The 19894-nt window shown below is 48.3% G+C and overlaps 1 protein-coding gene across 1 annotated transcript; it reads left to right on the plus strand.

Annotated features, from left to right (window-relative positions):
* Window positions 1-10182: 10182 nt before the first annotated feature.
* Window positions 10183-19154, plus strand: LOC136626992 (leukotriene B4 receptor 1-like). Its single transcript, XM_066601945.1, has 2 exons — window positions 10183-10233; window positions 17970-19154. Exons 1-2 carry the CDS (start codon window positions 10222-10224, stop codon window positions 19038-19040), a joined length of 1083 nt encoding a protein of 360 aa, XP_066458042.1. The 5' UTR covers window positions 10183-10221; the 3' UTR covers window positions 19041-19154.
* Window positions 19155-19894: the final 740 nt, after the last annotated feature.

Raw genomic sequence — 19894 nt, forward strand, 5'->3', positions numbered from 1 at the left:
TTCACGAGAAATCCCCATGATGTCTGCTATTCCTTTAGCTGAAATTGGCCGATTCTCCAGTATGAGGTTGTGCACAGCATCGACGATCTCCGGAACAACAACCTGAAGTGGACCATTTTAAATTTGGCAACCCTGTTCTTAACTGTAGAATATGAAGTGCATTGATCCCCCAATGTCTGCGACATATCACCATGAATATCCTTCGCGGACTTTCCTTGCAGAAACAAGAATTGTATCACTACTCTGCTGTGATTTGCTGTGAACATCGCCTTAGACTCCGCCATTTTGTTTTCCCGCGTGCCTAGATCACTGTTGCCATAAGCTACAAACACAAAATTTTGAAAACATATACTAGACACATAAGGCTTTCATGTGATGTAACCTTCGTTATCATAGTACCATAGTAACATAGTAACATAGTATGTAAGGCCGAATGAAGACATTGTCCATCTAGTCCAGCCTGTCTATCCTACTGTGTTGATCCAGAGGAAGGCAAAAAACCCCAAGGCCAGAAGTCAATTAGCCCTTTTGGAAAAAAATTCCTTCCCGACTCCCTAATGGCAATCAGACTGTTCCCTGGATCAACCCCTAATAGTTCCTACCTGCCTATATACCAGGATTGACACTTAACCTAAAATTTATATCCTGTAATATCCTTCTCCAGAAAGACATCAAGTCCCCTTTTAAACTCCTCTATGGATTTTGCCATCACCACTTCCTCCGGTAGAGAGTTCCACAGTCTAACTGCTCTTACAGTAAAGAACCCCTTTCTGTGTTGGTGATGAAACCTACTTTCCTCTAATCGTAGCGGATGTCCTCTTGTTACCGTCGTGGTCCTGGGTGTAAACAGATCGCGGGAGAGATCCATGTGTTGTCCCCTCATGTACTTATACATGGTTATTTGGTCGCCTCTTAACCTTCTTTTTTCTAGAGTAAATAGTCCCAATTTGGACAGCCTCTCTGGGTATTCCAGTCCCGTCATTCCATGTATTAGTTTAGTCGCTCTTCTTTGAACCCCCTCAAGCACTGTGACATCTTTCCTGAGCACCGGTGTCCAGAATTGTACGCAGTATTCCATGTGAGGTCTGACAAGTGCCTTATATAATGGAAGGATAATGTTCTCGTCCTTCGCCCCTATACCTCTTTTGATGCACCCCAAGACTTTATTTGCCTTTGCAGTGGCTGACTGGCATTGGTTACTCCAGTTTAGTCTATTATCCACTAATACCCCCAGATCCTTTTCCATATCACTTTTCCCTAGTGGTACCCCATTAAGAGAATATTTGTGACATCCGTTCCTCTTGCCCATGTGCATAGTCTTACATTTTTCAACATTGAACTTCATTTGCCATTTTTCTGCCCAAGCCCCCAGCTTATCCAGGTCCGTTTGTAGCCGCACATTGTCCTCCGTTGCATTAATTATATTGTATAATTTTGTGTCATCTGCAAATATTGATATTTTGCTGTGCAGCCCCTCTATCAGGTCATTAATAAATATGTTGAACAGAGTGGGGCCTAATACTGAACCCTGTGGCACCCCGCTAGCGACTGTGGTCCAATCAGAGTACGAACCATTTATTACCACCCTCTGCTTTCTATCGTTGAGCCAATTTTTTACCCACTTACACACGTTTTCGCCCAGTCCGAGCTGCCTCATTTTGTATATTAGCCTATTATGTGGCACGGTGTCAAAGGCTTTAGAGAAGTCCAGATATACAAGATCAATAGATTCTCCCTGGTCCAGCTTAGAGCTTACTTCATCGTAGAAACTGATCAGATTTGTCTGACATGAGCGACCCTTCATGAATCCATGCTGGTGAGGAGTTATTCCCTTAATCTTGTTGAGGTACTCATCGATGGCGTCTCTCAGAATCCCCTCGAAAATTTTTCCCGTTACTGAAGTGAGACTTACTGGCCTGTAGTTACCAGGCTCACTTTTGCTCCCTTTTTTGTAAATTGGAACCACGTTGGCAATGCGCCAGTCCAATGGTACTACTCCGGTCTTGATAGTGTCTAGAAATATTAGGTATAGCGGCCTAGCTATCTCGTAACTTAGTTCCTTTAGTATCCTTGGGTGTAATCCATCTGGGCCCGGTGATTTATCAATTTTAGTTTTCTTTAGACGCTTCCGCACCTCCTCCTGCCTTCCGCACCTCCTCCTGCAAAACAAAAAAAAAAACACAAAGCCAAAGACTTATCAGCAGCCCCTCGTATTCCTACAATTACCACAGTCCAAACAAGGATAATATACAAATTTCTGTGATCCTAAAAACATCTGTTGCATATTAGATGCTGCACCTATGTCTACTTTAGCCAAATTATCTTTAATGTTCCTGGATTGGAATCACCTATTCCCAAACATTTTTTTCAATGCTTAGGTCATCCTTCATATTTGATATGTACTGCTCTGTCTCATCCAGGTGGGCACCACGTTGTGACAGTTCCCCCTTAAGTGAGGATTGTATTGTAGTTGTCAGTGTGGCCTTAATGTCCAGAGCCAAATATTTTCACACTTCTATGGCCAAGAGTTCATAGTCAATAACAGGATGAATTGAGCCTGATTGGCCCATTAGTGGTAATCCCCTTTGATCTTCAAGGTCCAATTGCTTCCGATACCAATTGCAGTAGGATTTGAGGAGTCTGAGAGTACTTCATCATGTGGAATTTTTGGGGCACTACTGCCAATTGTAAAAACTATTTCTTCACACTTCTGATTAAGTAGCACTTTATATAAAATATGTGCTGCACAGAATTACACATGGGACAGGGTATAGAGTTTCAGATGGAATAAAGAGTTAATGCCCAGACAGGCAAGCACTATTTTCTGCAAATCCTTACATAGCAGCGGCAAAACCTGAAATCATACTCTCTTTCATAGCATATTAAAACACAGATAATGCTTCTGTTTGTGAAATAAAGTCTGGAAGTACCCGGGGATAATAATCCCTTGCAGTATTAGTTAGCTTGTATATCTTGACTGAAAGGAATCAACTTACTTAGACTGGCAAAATTCAGGCTGAGCCTGCTGTTTGGTCAAAAAAGAAAAAAAAAGCATGAATCGCGTCAAGATAATTATAATTATAATCAATGTCTCTGAGAATATGGTAGGAGAGTGGATTCCGCTGTGCTTTAATGACTTTCCACTAGATGGTGGCAAAGTTCAAATTGCTAGTTTAGTCTAAATGCTGTAAATTTATATTAGACTGAGTTATAAGAAGTGCAGACCAAAAACTATAGTGCAAAAACATTATAATTAGAGATGAGCGAGCACCATAATGCTCGGGTGCTCGTTACTCGGGACGACAATTTCGCGATGCTCGAGGGTTCGTTTCGAATAACGAACCCCATTGAAGTCAATGGGCGACCCGAGCATTTTTGTATATCGCCGATGCTCGCTAAGGTTTTCATTTGTGAAAATCTGGGCAATTCAAGAAAGTGATGGGAACGACACAGCAACGGATAGGGCAGGCGAGGGGCTACATGTTGGGCTGCATCTCAAGTTCCCAGGTCCCACTATTAAGCCACAATAGCGGCAAGAGTGGGAAACAATTTTTACTTCTAAAAAAAGCCCTCATTAGCAATGCATACCTTAGCTAAGCACCACACTACCTCCAACAAAGCACAATCACTGCCTGCATGACACTCCGCTGCCACTTCTTCTGGGTTACATGCTGCCCAACCCCCCCCCCCCCCCCGCAAGACCCAGTGTCCACAGCGCACACCAAAGTGTCCCTGCGCAGCCTTCAGCTGCCCTCATGCCACGCCACACTCATGTCTATTTATAAGTGCGTCTGCTGTGAGGAGGAACCGCAGGCACACACTGCAGAGGGTTGGCACGGCTAGGCAGCGACCCTCTTTAAAAGGGGCGGGGCGATAGCCCACAATGCTGTACAGAATCAATGAGAAATATAATCCTGTGCCACCGCCATCAGGAGCTGCACACGTGGGCATAGCAATGGGGAACCTATGTGCCACACACTATTCATTCTGTCAAGGTGTCTGCATGCCCCAGTCAGACCGTGTTTTTTTATAAATAGTCACAGGCAGGTACAACTGGGAATCCCCAACTCCGCAATGGGAATTGCGTGTGCACCCACAGCATGGGTGGCTCCCTGGAACCCACCGGCTGTACATAAATGTATCCCATTGCAGTGCCCTGGACAGCAGAGCTAACATCAGATTAAATGCAGGTGGGCTTCGGCCCACACTGCATGCCCAAACCTGACCGGGGTTTTTAATTCATAGACACAGGCAGGTACAACTCCCTACTGTGAAGTCCCTGTGGACCGACAGCATGGGTGGGTGCCAGGAAGCCACCAGCGGCACATAAATATATCCCATAGCATTGCCCATCACAGCTGAGGTAATGTCATGTTTAATGCAGGTGGGCTTCGGCCCACAGTGCATGCCCCAGTCAGACTGGGGTTCTTTAGAAGTGGACACATGTAGTTACAACTCCGTGTGGACCAACAGCATGGGTGGCTCCCTGGAACCCACCAGCGGTACATAAATATATCCCATTGCAGTGCCCAACACAGCTGATGTAACGTCAGCTTTAATACAGGTGGGCAAAAAATTAATTGGATTACACTGTAGGCGAGGGCCCCAAAAAATTGGTGTACCAACAGTACTACTGTACCTCAGAAAAATTGCCCAAGCCCAACCAAGAGGGCAGGTGAAACCCATTAATCGCTTTGGTTAATGTGGCTTAATTGGTAACTAGGCCTGGAGACAGCCCAGTTAAAATAAAAATTGGTTCAGGTGCAAGTTTCAACGCTTTAATGAGCATTGAAACGTATAAAAATTGTTTAGAAAAATGATATGACTGAGCCTTGTGGGCCTAAGAAAAATTGCCTGTTCGGCGTGATTACGTGAGGTTTCAGGAGGAGGAGCAGGAGGAGGAGGAAGAATATTATACACAGATTGATGAAGCAAAAATGTCCCCGTTTTTGATGGTGATAGAGAACGATGCTACCATCCGCGGGTGCAGCCTACGTATTGCTTAGGTATCGCTGCTGTCCGCTGGTGAAGAAGAGAAGTCTGGGGAAATCCAGGCTTTGTTCATCTTGATGAGTGTAAGCCTGTCGGCACTGTCGGTTGACAGGCGGGTACGCTTATCCCTGATGATTCGCCCAGCCACACTAAACACCCTCTCTGACAAGACGCTAGCCGCAGGACAAACAAGCACCTCCAGGGCATACAGCGCGAGTTCAGGCCACATGTCCAGCTTCGAGACCCAGTAGTTGTAGGGGGCAGAGGCGTCACCGAGGACGGTCGTGCGATCGGCTACGTACTCCCTCACCATCCTTTTACAGTGCTCCCGCCGACTCAGCCTTGACTGGGGAGCGGTGACACAGTCTTGCTGGGGAGCCATAAAGCTGGCAAAGGCCTTGGAGAATGTTCCCCTGCCTGCGCTGTACATGCGGCCTGATCTCTGCGCCTCCCCTGCTACCTGGCCCTCGGAACTGCGCCTTCTGCCACTAGCGCTGTCGGATGGGAAGTTTACCATCAGTTTGTCCACCAGGGCCCTGTTGTATAGCATCATTCTCGAACCCCTTTCCTCTTCGGGAATGAGAGTGGAAAGGTTCTCCTTATACCGTGGGTCGAGCAGTGTGTACACCCAGTAATCCGTAGTGGCCAGAATGCGTGTAACGCGAGGGTCACGAGAAAGGCATCCTAACATGAAGTCAGCCATGTGTGCCAGGGTACCTGTACGCAACACATGGCTGCCCTCACTAGGAAGATCACTTTCAGGATCCTCCTCCTCCTCCGGCCATACACGCTGTAAGGATGACAGGCAAGCAGCATGGGTACCCTCAGCAGTGGGCCAAGCTGTCTCTTCCCCCTCCTCCTCATGCTCCTCCCCCTCCTCCTCCTCCTCAACGCGCTGAGATATAGATATGAGGGTGCTCTGACTATCCAGCGACATACTGTCTTCCCCCGCCTCCGTTTCCGAGTGCAAAGCGTCTGCCTTTATGCTTTGCAGGGAACTTCTCAAGAGGCATAGCAGAGAAATGGTGACGCTAATGATTGCAGCATCCCCGCTCACCATCTGGGTAGACTCCTCAAAGTTTCCAAGGACCTGGCAGATGGCTGCCAACCAGGCCCACTCTTCTGTAAAGAATTGAGGAGGCTGACTCCCACTACGCCGCCCATGTTGGAGTTGGTATTCCACTATAGCTCTACGCTGCTCATAGAGTCTGGCCAACATGTGGAGCATAGAGTTCCACCGTGTGGGCACGTCGCACAGCAGTCGGTGCACTGGCAGATTAAACCGATGTTGAAGGGTCCGCAGGGTGGCAGCGTCCGTCTTGGAGTTGCAGAAATGTGAGCTGACCCGGCGCACCTTTCCGAGCAGGTATGACAAGTGTGGGTAGCTTTTCAGAAAGCGCTGAACCACCAAATTAAAGACGTGGGCCAGGCATGGCACATGCGTGAGGCTGCCGAGCTGCAGAGCCGCCACCAGGTTACGGCCATTGTCACACACGACCATGCCCGGTTGGAGGCTCAGCGGCGAAAGCCAGCGGTCGGTCTGCTCTGTCAGACCCTGCAGCAGTTCGTGGGCCGTGTGCCTCTTATCTCCTAAGCTGAGTAGTTTCAGCACGGCCTGCTGATGCTTGCCCACCGCTGTGCTGCCACGCCGCGCGACAGCGACTGCTGGCGACGTGCTGCTGCTGACACATCTTGATTGCGAGACAGAGGTTGCGTTGGAGGAGGAGGAGGAGGAGGGTGGTTTAGTGGAGGAAGCATACACCGCCGCAGATACCAGCACCGAGCTGGGGCCCGCAATTCTGGGGGTGGGTAGGACGTGAGCGGTCCCAGGCTCTGACTCAGTCCCAGCCTCCACTAAATTCACCCAATGTGCTGTCAGGGAGATATAGTGGCCCTGCCCGCCTGTGCTTGTCCACGTGTCCGTTGTTAAGTGGACCTTGGCAGTAACCGCGTTGGTGAGGGCGCGTACAATGTTGCGGGAGACGTGGTCGTGCAGGGCTGGGACGGCACATCGGGAAAAGTAGTGGCAACTGGGAGCCGAGTAGCGCGGGGCTGCCGCCGCCATCATGCTTTTGAAAGCCTCCGTTTCCACAAGCCTATACGGCAGCATCTCCAGGCTGATAAATTTGGCAATGTGCACGTTTAACGCTTGAGCGTGCGGGTGCGTGGCGGCGTACTTGCGCTTGCGCTCAAACAGTGGCGCTAGCGACGTCTGGACGCTGCGCTGAGAGACATTGCTGGATGGGGCCGAGGACAGCGGAGGTGAGGGTGTGGGTGCAGGCCAGGAGACGGTAGTGCCTGTGTCCTCAGAGGGGGGTTGGATCTCAGTGGCAGGTTGGGGCACAGGGGGAGAGGCAGCGGGGCTAACCGGAGGCGGTGAACGGCCTTCGTCCCACCTTGTGGGGTGCTTGGCCATCATATGCCTGCGCATGCTGGTGGTGGTGCCTCCCTGGCTGATCTTGGCGCGACAAAGGTTGCACACCACTGTTCGTCGGTCATCAGGCGTCTCTGTGAAAAACTGCCACACCGTAGAGCACCTTGACCTCTGCAGAGTGGCATGGCGCGAGGGGGCGCTTTGGGAAACAGTTGGTGGATAATTCGGTCTAGCCCTGCCTCTACCCCTGGCCACCGCACTGGCTCGGCCTGTGCCCACACCCTGACTTGAGCCTCCGCGTCCTCGCCCGTGTCCACGTCCTCTAGGCCTACCCCTACCCCTCAGCATGCTGTATTACCAGTAGTGCAGAAACAGAATGCTGTAATTAAATGTGCCACTTATTGGCCTGTGGAGGCTGACTTTGCTTACGGAATGCACAGCAGAGCCAGGAAATAATTTTGCGCAAGCCTGCTGTAACACTTAGCTGGCTGCGTATGAATTAGGACAACTACCCCCAGCACAGACCCAGTACACTGAGGACGGTCACAGGCAGCCCAAATAGATTTTTTTTCCCAAATGTTTTTGGAAAGGCCCACTGCCTATATACACTGTATATGTCTTCTCTCCCTGTGTCACCACTACTGGCCCTGGAGTATGTAAAATAACTGCAAACTGTTGCACTGTGGACTGGAATACAGCGGTGATGTAACAGCCAACACAGAGCCAGGAAATAATTTTGCGCAAGCCTGCTGTAACACTTAGCTGGCTGCGTATGAATTAGGACAACTACCCCCAGCACAGACCCAGTACACTGAGGACAGTCACAGGCAGCCCAAATAGATTTTTTTTCCCAATTGTTTTTGGAAAGGCCCACTGCCTATATACACTGTATATGTCTTCTCTCTCTGCGTCACCACTACTGGCCCTGGAGTATGTAAAATAACTGCAAACTGTTGCACTGTGGACTGGAATACAGCGGTGATGTAACAGCCAACACAGAGCCAGGAAATAATTTTGCGCAAGCCTGCTGTAACACTTAGCTGGCTGCGTATGAATTAGGACAACTACCCCCAGCACAGACCCAGTATACTGAGGACAGTCACAGGCAGCCCAAATAGATTTTTTTTCCCAAATGTTTTTGGAAAGGCCCACTGCCTATATTCAATAAATATGTCTTCTGTCCCTGCCTCACCACCACTACTGGCCCTGGACTATGTATAATTACTGCAGGGCGCAATGCTCTGCACGGCCGATATACCAAAAAAAAAAAAAAGTGCAACACTGCAAAAAGCAGCCTCCACACTACTGCACACGGTTAGATGTGGCCCTAAGAAGGACCGTTGGGGTTCTTGAAGCCTAAAATACTCCTAACACTCTCCCTATAGCAACTCCAGCAAGACAGCACTTTCCCTGATCTCTGTCAGAACGCATCTGTGGCGAGCCGCGGGAGGGGCCGATTTTTATACTCGGGTGACACCTGATCTCACCAGCCACTCACTGCAGGGGGGTGGTATAGGGCTTGAACGTCACAGCGGGAAGTTGTAATGCCTTCCCTGTCTTTCTATTGGCCAGAAAAGCGCGCTAACGTCTCAGAGATGAAAGTGAAAGTAACTCGAACATCACGTGGTACTCGTTTCGAATAACGAGCATCTCGAACACGCTAATACTCGAACGAGTATCAAGCTCGGACGAGTACGTTCGCTCATCTCTAATTATAATTGTTAAATGGCAGGTCTGTGCAGTGACAGACCCTAAAAAAATCTATACAAAAATTCACACAAAATAGTGCAAACTTTAATGAGGATTTGATTGCAGACCCAGACCAAAATCCTAAGTGAAAAACATGCTGTGGATTTTGCTGTGGATCCTCATCGAAATCTGACATGTGTAAACTGCATACAAAGCTGTTCATTCCCTGTCTAGTAAGCAGGAAAAAAACATTATATCTGTGTTTATGTTTTAAACTGATAATATTTTTTGTTATGCTTTGATTCATTTGCTTCATTTCTTTTAGTATGTTCCCAATGTAAGTAACAGCGCCATAATCGAGTCCAACAATAGCAGCGTGACAGCATACAGGGTGCAGCTTCAAACAGGTTCCTTTATTCCTCTCCACAAGGCAAAACATGATGTTTCGACTCAAGTGAGTCTTTATCAAGCATAAAAATTAAAAGCAGACATGCATTTATATAGAATAGCATTAACATAGACAGACAAATCCCAATGTGTTCTGGGGCTAAGTGATACATGCCATCCATAATTCAGCCCATCTGTGATGTTGCTTTTCATGGCAACACACTGTTAGTACATCCATAATGCACCCGGAATTAGTTTTGGTCTAGGCGGCCTCCACATGATGTAACTATGGGTACTGACGTAAGACAAAAGTCCTAAGTTTGCAGCATTGTACCTGCATGCGCAAAACCCTCAAGACTATCCGAGAACCGTCGGCAAAATATTGAATAGTAGCCACAAAGCAGTAGTAGATGCGCATGCACAAATTACCCATCAGCAGCAAGAACCCATCAGTAGTACATTTTAGTGAATACCTTATAAAGGGTTAGAGTTAGCCACCATTCTGTAAGCATTAGAGGAAATTTTTGAAAGGTCAGAGATGGATGAAAAGATTTTCAGAACAATGTCCTACTACCTAATCCACTAGCATGTCATTTTGCAATCATTATTTACAAACAAGTGTTGTGACAACAGGAAACCTGCAATGTTATACCGGTCCATTTTGGAGCAGTCTTCCTCTTTTCTAAACCTTCTATCAAAGCACAACATAACAGATTTGCAAATGGACTAATATCCTGGAACATACAAGGATATCTGAATCTGACCAACTCCGCAGCATTATGGCTGAGACAGTAAGTAATAGACAAGGTCATATGTATATAAGAATATAAAGTAGCTCACCTGACCAAGCAGGATAACACCACAGTGTGCAGTTTTGAAACTTCTATAGATGTCTGCACTTTCCATTGATGTGTGGGAATAGAAAATATATTTTATGGTATGTAATATATGATATTTTTAATATTCAAGATGCATCTTGTAGTATGGAAAAGATTTTCTTGCATATAAGATACTATATTTCTTACCAATAACAATACTTTCTAAGATATTTTATAGTTTGTAACATTTGTTATTCTATAGCAAGTATAGGCATTCAATTGCAATTGCTATTATTCAGTAAGGCGCTGTTCACATCTGCAGCGGAGGCACCATTTAGGACCTCCAGCACAGATCGTACATGAAATCCCGTCCAGTAAAACTTAAAACCAACATGTTAGAAGCCAGATGGACCCCATTATATTATAGTCAACGGGGTCCATCTGACGCTGCTTGGCTCGGTATTTTTTGTTGTTCGGCTGCAGAGACAGAGTTTAACAGCAGAAATCCCACAGAGGCCTTCACATAAGTGTGAATGAAGCCTAAAAATACAATAGCTTTTTCTTACCTGTGAATGGTCCATTTACACACAAAGCTGGTCGCTCAAAATGTTTTAGAAACTGACAGCTTTGAGTGATCATTTTGCATTGGGTACTAGAGATGTTAATGTCCATCATTTGCATGTTAATCAGCTGCCAGGAGATATATTTACAGAACTGCAGGAGGTCTGTTCTTAAAATACATGTCCATTGTTCTCCATCAGAGCTGCCCACAGAGAACTCAGCATGCCCTCTTATCAGGGAGGATGGCTTTTATGCTAAGCTGAACTCAGTGATGGACTAAGAATGCATTGTAAGTGCAGGATGGGCACACATTTATACACAAAGATGATCTCTAAAAAGCCATCATTTGGATGAGTTTTGAGTAGAGATGAGTGAACGTACTCGTCCGAGCTTGATACTCGTTCGAGTATTAGCGTGTTCGAGATGCTCGTTACTCGTAACGAGTACCACGCGATGTTCGGGTTACTTTCACTTTCATCTCTGAGACGTTAGCGCGCTTTTCTGGCCAATAGAAAGACAGAGAAGGCATTACAACTTCCCCCTGCGACGTTCAAGCCCTATACCACCCCCCTGCAGTGAGTGGCTGGCGAGATCAGGTGTCACCCGAGTATAAAAATCGGCCCCTCCCGCGGCTCACCACAGATGCATTCTATAGGGAGAGTGTTAGGAGTATTTTAGGCTTCAAGAACCCCAACGGTCCTCCTTAGGGCCACATCTGACCGTGTGCAGTACTGTGGAGGCTGCTTTTTGCAGTGTTGCACATTTTTTTTTTTTGGTATATCGGCCGTGCAGAGCATTGCGCCCTGCAGTAATACTCCAGGGCCAGAAGCGCTAAGGCAGGGACAGAAGACATATTGATTGAATATAGGCAGTGGGCCTTTGCAAATACATTTGGGGAAAAAAATCTATTTGGGCTGCCTGTGAGTGTCCTCAGTGTTCTGGGTCTCTGCTGGGTGTAGTAGTTCTCCAAATTCATACGCAGCCAGCTAAGTGTTACAGCAGGCTTGCGCAAAATTATTTCCTGGCTCTGTCTGGGCTGTGAAATCACCGCTGTATTGCAGTCCACAGTGCAACACTCTGCAGTTCTTTGACATACTCCAGGGCCAGAAGCACTTAGGCAGGGACAGAAGACATATTGATTGAATATGGGCAGTGGGCCTTTGCAAATACATTTGGGGAAAAAAATCTATTTGGGCTGCCTGTGAGTGTCCTCAGTGTTCTGGGTCTCTGCTGGGTGTAGTAGTTCTCCAAATTCATACGTAGCCAGCTAAGTGTTAGAGCAGGCTTGCGCAAAATTATTTCCTGGCTCTGTCTGGGCTGTGAAATCACCGCTGTATTGCAGTCCACAGTGCAACACTCTGCAGTTCTTTGACATACTCCAGGGCCAGAAGCGCTTAGGCAGGGACAGAAGACATATTGATTGAATATAGGCAGTGGGCCTTTGCAAATACAATTGGGGAAAAATCTATTTGGGCTGCCTGTGAGTGTCCTCAGTGTTTTGGGTCTCTGCTGGGTGTAGTAGTTCTCCAAATTCATACGCAGCCAGCTAAGTGTTACAGCAGGCTTGCGCAAAATTATTTCCTGGCGTTCCGTAAGCGAAGTCAGCCTCCAACCACAGGCCAATAAGCGGCACATTTAATTACAGCGTTCTGTTTCTGCATTACTGGTAATACAGCATGCTGAGGGGTAGGGGTAGGCCTAGAGGACGTGGACGTGGCCGAGGACGCGGAGGCTCAAGTCAGGGTGTGGGTACAGGCCGAGCTCCTGATCCAGGTGTATCGTAGCCGACTGCTGCGGGATTAGGAGAGAGGCACGTTTCTGGCGTCCCCACATTCATCGCACAATTAATAGGTCCACGCGGTAGACCTTTATTAGAAAATGAGCAGTGTGAGCAGGTCCTGTCGTGGATTGCAGAAAGTGCTTCCAGCAATCTATCGTCCACCCACAGTTCTGCGCCGTCCACTGCTGCAACTCAGAATCCTTTGGCTGCTGCTCCTCCTTCCTCCCAGCCTCCTCACTCCATTACAATGACACATTCTGAGGAGCGGGTAGACTCCCAGGAACTGTTCTCGGGCCCCTGCTCAGATTGGGCAGCAGTGGTTCCTCTCCCACCAGAGGAGTTTATCGTGACTGATGCCCAACCATTGGAAAGTTCCCGGGGTCCGGGGAATGAGGCTGGGGACTTCCGGCAACTGTCTCAAGACCTTTCAGTGGGTGAGGAGGACGATGACGTTGAGACACAGTTGTCTATCAGTGAGGTAGTAGTAAGGGCAGTAAGTCCGAGGGAGGAGCGCACAGAGGATTTGGAGGAAGAGCAGCAGGACAATGAGGTGACTGACCCCACCTGGTTTGCTACGCCTACTGAGGACAGGTCTTCAGAGGGGGAGGCAAGGGCATCAGCAGGGCAGGTTGCAAGAGGCAGTGCGGTGTCCAGGGGTAGAGGCAGGGCCAGACCGAATAATCCACCAACTGTTTCCCAAAGCGCCCCCTCGCGCCATGCCACCCTGCAGAGGCCGAGGTGCTCAAAGGTCTGGCAGTTTTTCACTGAGAGTGAAGACGACTGACGAGCAGTGGTGTGCAACCTTTGTCGCGCCAAGATCAGCCGGGAAGCCACCACCACCAGCATGCGCAGACATATGATGGCCAAGCACCCCACAAGGTGGGACGAAGGCCGTTCACCGCCTCCGGTTTGCACCACTGCCTCTCCCCCTGTGCCCCAACCTGCCACTGAGATCCAACCCCCCTCTGAGGACACAGGCACTACCGTCTCCTGGCCTGCACCCACACCCTCACCTCCGCTGTCCGCGGGCCCATCCACCAATGTCTGTCAGCGCACCGTCCAGCCGTCGCTAGCGCAAGTGTTGGAGCGCAAGTACGCCGCCACGCACCTGCACGCTCAAGCGTTAAACGTGCACATTGCCAAATTTATCAGCCTGGAGATGCTGCCGTATAGGCTTGTGGAAACGGAGTCTTTCAAAAATATGATGGCGGCGGCGGCCCCGCGCTACTCAGTTCCCAGTCGCCACTACTTTTCCCGATGTGCCGTCCCAGCCCTGCACGACCACGTCTCCCGCAACATTGTACGCGCCCTCACCAACGCGGTTACTGCCAAGGTCCACTTAACAACGGACACGTGGACAAGCACAGGCGGGCAGGGCCACTATATCTCCCTGACGGCACATTGGGTGAATTTAGTGGAGGCTGGGACAGAGTCAGAGCCTGGGACCGCTCACGTCCTACCCACCCCCAGAATTGCGGGCCCCAGCTCGGTGGTGGTATCTGCGGCGGTGTATGCTTCCTCCACTAAACCACCCTCCTCCTCCTCCTCCAACGCAACCTCTGTCTCGCAATCAAGATGTGTCAGCAGCAGCAGCACGTCGCCAGCAGTCGGTGTCGCGCGGCGTGGCATCACAGCGGTGGGCAAGCGTCAGCAGGCCGTGCTGAAACTACTCAGCTTAGGAGATAAGAGGCACATGGCCCACGAACTGCTGCAGGGTCTGACAGAACAGACCGACCGCTGGCTTGCGCCGCTGAGCCTCCAACCGGGCATGGTCGTGTGTGACAACGGCCGTAACCTGGTGGCGGCTCTGCAGCTCGGCAGCCTCACGCACGTGCCATGCCTGGCCCACGTCTTTAATTTGGTGGTTCAGCGCTTTCTGAAAAGCTACCCACGCTTGACAGACCTGCTCGGAAAGGTGCGCCGGCTCTGCGCACATTTCCGCAAGTCCCACACGGACGCTGCCACCCTGCAACATCAGTTTAATCTGCCAGTGCACTGACTGCTGTGCGACGTGCCCACACGGTGGAACTCTGCGCTCCACATGTTGGCCAGGCTCTATGAGCAGCGTAGAGCTATAGTGGAATACCAACTCCAACATGGGCGGCGCAGTGGGAGTCAGCCTCCTCAATTCTTTTCAGAAGAGTGGGCCTGGTTGGCAGACATCTGCCAGGTCCTTGGAAAGTTTGAGGAGTCTACCCAGGTGGTGAGCGGCGATGCTGCAATCATTAGCGTCACCATTCCTCTGCTATGCCTCTTGAGAAGTTCCCTGCAAAGCATAAAGGCAGACGCTTTGCGCTCGGAAACAGAACCGGGGGAAGACAGTATGTCGCTGGATAGTCAGAGCACCCTCCTGTCTATATCTCAGCGCGGTGAGGAGGAGGAGGAGGAGGAGCATGAGGAGGAGGGGGAAGAGACAGCTTGGCCCACTGCTGAGGGTACACATGCTGCTTGCCTGTCATCCTTTCAGCGTGTATGGCCTGAGGAGGAGGAGGAGGAGGATCCTGAAAGTGATCTTCCTAGTGAGGACAGCCATGTGTTGCATACAGGTACCCTGGCACACATGGCTGACTTCATTTTAGGATGCCTTTCTCGTGACCCTCGCGTTACACGCATTCTGGCCACTACGGATTACTGGGTGTACACACTGCTTGACCCACGGTATAAGGAGAACCTTTCCACTCTCATACCCGAAGAGGAAAGGGGTTCGAGAGTGATGCTATACCACAGGACCCTGGCGGACAAACTGATGGTAAAATTCCCTTCCGACAGCGCTAGTGGCAGAAGGCGCAGTTCCGAGGGCCAGGTAGCAAGGGAGGCGCGGAGATCAGGCAGCATGTACAGCACAGGCAGGGGAACACTCTCTAAGGCCCTGGACAGCTTTATGGCTCCCCAGCAAGACTGTGTCACCGCTCCCCAGTCAAGGCTGAGTCGGCGGGAGCACTGTAAAAGGATGGGGAGGGAGTACGTAGCCGATCGCACGACCGTCCTCTGTGACGCCTCTGCCCCCTACAACTACTGGGTGTCGAAGCTGGACACGTGGCCTGAACTCGCGCTGTATGCCCTGGAGGTGCTTGCTTGTCCTGCAGCTAGCGTCTTGTCAGAGAGGGTGTTTAGTGCGGCTGGGGGAATTATCATGGATAAGCGTACCCGCCTGTCAACCGACAGTGCCGACAGGCTTACACTCATCAAGATGAACAAAGCCTGGATTTCCCCAGACTTCTCTTCTCCACCAGCGGACAGCAGCGATACCTAAGCAATACGTAGGCTGCACCCGCGGATGGAAGCATCGTTCTCTATCCCCATCAAAAAGGGGACCTTTTTGCGTCATCAATCTGTGTATAATATTCCTCCTCCTCCTGCTCCTCCTCCTGAAACCTCACATAATCACGCCGAACGGGCAATTTTTCTTAGGCCCACAAGGCTCAGTCATATAATTTTTCTAAACAATTTTTATACGTTTCAATGCTCATTAAAGCGTTGAAACTTTCACCTCAACCAATTTTTATTTTAACTGGGCTGCCTCCAGGCCTAGTTACCAATTAAGCCACATTAACCAAAGCGATTAATGGATTTCACCTGCCCTCTTGGTTGGGCATGGGCAATTTTTCTCAGGTACATTAGTACTGTTGGTACACCAATTTTTGGGGGCCCTCGCCTACAGTGTAATCAAAGGAATTTTTAGCCCACCTGCATTATAGCTGACGTTAAATCAGCTGTGTTGGGCACTGCAATGGGATATATTTATGTACCGCCGGTGGCTTCCTGGCACCCACCCATGCTGTGGGTCCACAGGGAGTTGTAACTGCATGTGTCCACTTCTAAAGAACCCCAGTCTGACTGGGGCATGCAGTTTGGGCCGAAGCCCACCTGCATTTAATCGGACGTTACCTCAGCTGTGATGGGCACTGCAATGGGATACATTAATGTACAGCCGGTGGGTTCCAGGGAGCCACCCATGCTGTGGGTGCACACGGAATTCCCATTGCGGAGTTGGGGATTCCCAGTTGTACCTGCCTGTGACTATTTATAAAAAAACGCGGTCTGACTGGGGCATGCAGACACCTTGACAGAATGAATAGTGTGTGGCACATAGGTTCCCCATTGCTATGCCCACGTGTGCAGCTCCTGATGGCGGTGGCACAGGATTATATTTCTCATTGCTTCTGTACAGCATTGTGGGCTATCGCCCCGCCCCTTTTAAAGAGGGTCGCTGCCTAGCCGTGCCAACCCTCTGCAGTGTGTGCCTGCGGTTCCTCCTCATGGCAGACGCACTTATAAATAGACATGAGTGTGGCGTGGCATGAGTGCAGCTGAAGGCTGGGCAGGGACACTTTGGTGTGCGCTGTGGACACTGGGTCGTTGGGGGGGGGGGTTGGGCAGCATGTAACCCAGGAGAAGTGGCAGCGGAGTGTCATGCAGGCAGTGATTGTGCTTTGTTGGAGGTAGTGTGGTGCTTAGCTAAGGTATGCATTGCTAATGAGGGCTTTTCCGAAGTAAAAGTTGTTGGGGGGGGCCCACTCTTGCCGCTATTGTGGCTTAATAGTGGGACCTGGGAACTTGAGATGCAGCCCAACATGTAGCCCCTCGCCTGCCCTATCCGTTTCTGTGTCGTTCCCATCACTTTCTTGAATTGCCCAGATTTTCACAAATGAAAACCTTAGCGAGCATCGGCGATATACAAAAATGCTCGGGTCGCCCATTGACTTCAATGGGGTTCGTTACTCGAAACGAACCCTCGAGCATCGCGAAAAGTTCGTCCCAAGTAACGAGCACCCGAGCATTTTGGTGCTCGCTCATCTCTAGTTTTGAGTGATCATTGCATTTAAAATCAGCCTTTACTTGGCTCTTGCCCAAATGTAAATTAATAAAACTGATGCTTCAAATCCACTCCCCATCTTGGTGTCCTGGCACCTCCACTTCCACGTTTGTTCAGATATGCCAGTGACATTTATGAAAGGGGCTGGCTGTACAGCTTAATTCATTTCCGTCCGTCTCTGAATCAACAATGATGGCGAAGGGGCTAGCTTGGCTAATGACTGTGCCAAATAGCCAGCTGCCTGGAGCATAATACTGACAAAGTGAGGGGGAAGAAGTTCCCTGCCTGTGTTGTAATAAACTTAGAAGTGAAGGGGCACCAAGATGAGTACATAATTATAAACTGATTTTCCATTGACTCTACCATCTTTAGTCAAAGTAGTACAGAATTCTTTGGGATAGTTCTGTTGCCATTTTCTCTAAAATCCTAAAATCGTGAACTATAACCTGTTCTACAACACTGATATACGTTGGCCCTTTTCTAAATACTGTATTGATACAACTTAATTTTCTTTTAGTTGCATTTTCCTGATGTTTGTCTTTTTCCTACTAGAGTACAGTGATTGGCCTGACAACAATGTCCAGTGTGAATTCTACTTTTACAAACTCTACTGGGACTTCTGGAGTATCTGCCAGAATTGGCATTGCTATTCTCTCAATTGCCTTCATCATTGGATTCCCGGGTAATGCATTTGTCATCTGGACAATTTTGACACAGATGAAGAAACGCACAGTGACTTGTGTCCTCATTTTACATTTGGCCATGGCAGACATCCTTGTTCTCCTCACCGCCCCGTTTTTTCTCCATGTCCATTCCACTGGCAGCTGGATATTTGGGGAAATCATTTGTAAGATGTGTTATTACGTTTGTTGCTTGAGCATGTATGCCAGTGTATTCCTGATCATGTTCATGAGCATCGACCGCTTTCTAGCTGTAGCTCAACCCTTCACTTCTCAAAAGTTGCGAACAAAGCAGATTGTCCAGGTCTTAGTAGGAATGATATGGCTGTTATCATCTCTGTTGGCTATCTCAATGTTCTTTTGCAATGCTTTAATACTCATGAATGGTCATCTAAGGTGTATACCTTTGCATCCGAGTCCAAACCACATGGTTTTTCAGTACATTTTTGAGACTTTGACTGGATTTGTCATACCTTTCACAATCGTAGTGTTCTGCTATGTCTACATTGGCTTAAGGTTACGTACCGCAAAGTTTCAAACAAAGCAAAAGACAAGCCGTTTGGTCATCATGATTTTAGTAACATTTGTCCTCTTCTGGCTTCCATACCAGATAGTGAATATGTTACAAGTGTCAGGAAAAATATTCTCATCACCAAGGCTTACAAAAGCAGCTCTAGTAGCCAGGCCCAATGTTATAGCCTTTGCATATCTTAGTAGCAGTGCTAACCCTATTTTATATGTATTTGCTGGTGGCAACTTCATCAAAACAGCTGGGGTGGGATTCATGGCCAGACTCTTTGAGGGGACTGCTTCTGAGATGTCAAGTTTACGTAAATTCTCTCAAGTTCTGCGCCAGAGAAGTCGAACAGAGTCTGTTGAAGTAGAAAAACGCTTGGAACAAACAGAACCAAGCAAGAATATGTTGTCTAACCAAACACACTGACTATGGGAATGCTTTTCCAAAATGTCTAGAAGTATATGCTTAACAAATCTCTTAAAGGTTATGTTTACTTTTGAAACCAAGTTGTTAATGGCTTCTTTGGCTAAAGGGTGGAAAATAAAGAGACTCCATGTTAATTTAAAATATTCTACCATTTTGTGTATACTTCTCTTATGTAGACCCATGCATCTTCATGGTTATGGACTTTGAATGAATCCTGTGCAGTTTGATCTTGCAGTCATCCTCACGTCTATCTGCCCCCTAGATGAGAGGAGGTAGTGTGGCTCACAAGAATTAAGGGAAAGATAGATGGGTGTATGCAGACAAATAAAGTTCATCCAGCGCAGAAAAATAAAATCTAAATATCTATTGTTGCAAATTTGAAGGATAAAGCAAAAATCGAAAAGTCCGGATTACTTCTGATGTTCTTACTCATGTTTTCAGAGTAATATAGAATTGTCTAAAATAAGGGTGCGGCAGAAAATGGAGTGCCACAGGTTCCAAAAAAAAAGGAAAAACCAAAAGGAGCTCAGAAAAAGAAAATAGACTTCATACTAAATAATAATGTATACATTTAGTCAAATTGTAAATAATTTAGAAATAGACTAAACTCTCCAACTGCATGCAGTGTGTTATTGCAGTACATTCTTCAATTCAAACCTCTGTAGCTGTTTGCTTCTTTTCATCCCAATGGCCCATACAAAATATACTAATTTTGACCAAAGCCGCAAAATCAATGTAAGGGCTAAAACACATGGACACATGCACTAATACTCTCACCGCTGCGGATCATATTAGCGCATGAACTTGGCATTTTTTTGACTATTCAAACTCCACATTATGGCACAAATTGCTCT

Source organism: Eleutherodactylus coqui, chromosome 5, assembly GCF_035609145.1.
Source record: "Eleutherodactylus coqui strain aEleCoq1 chromosome 5, aEleCoq1.hap1, whole genome shotgun sequence".
Taxonomy (NCBI): domain Eukaryota; kingdom Metazoa; phylum Chordata; class Amphibia; order Anura; family Eleutherodactylidae; genus Eleutherodactylus; species Eleutherodactylus coqui.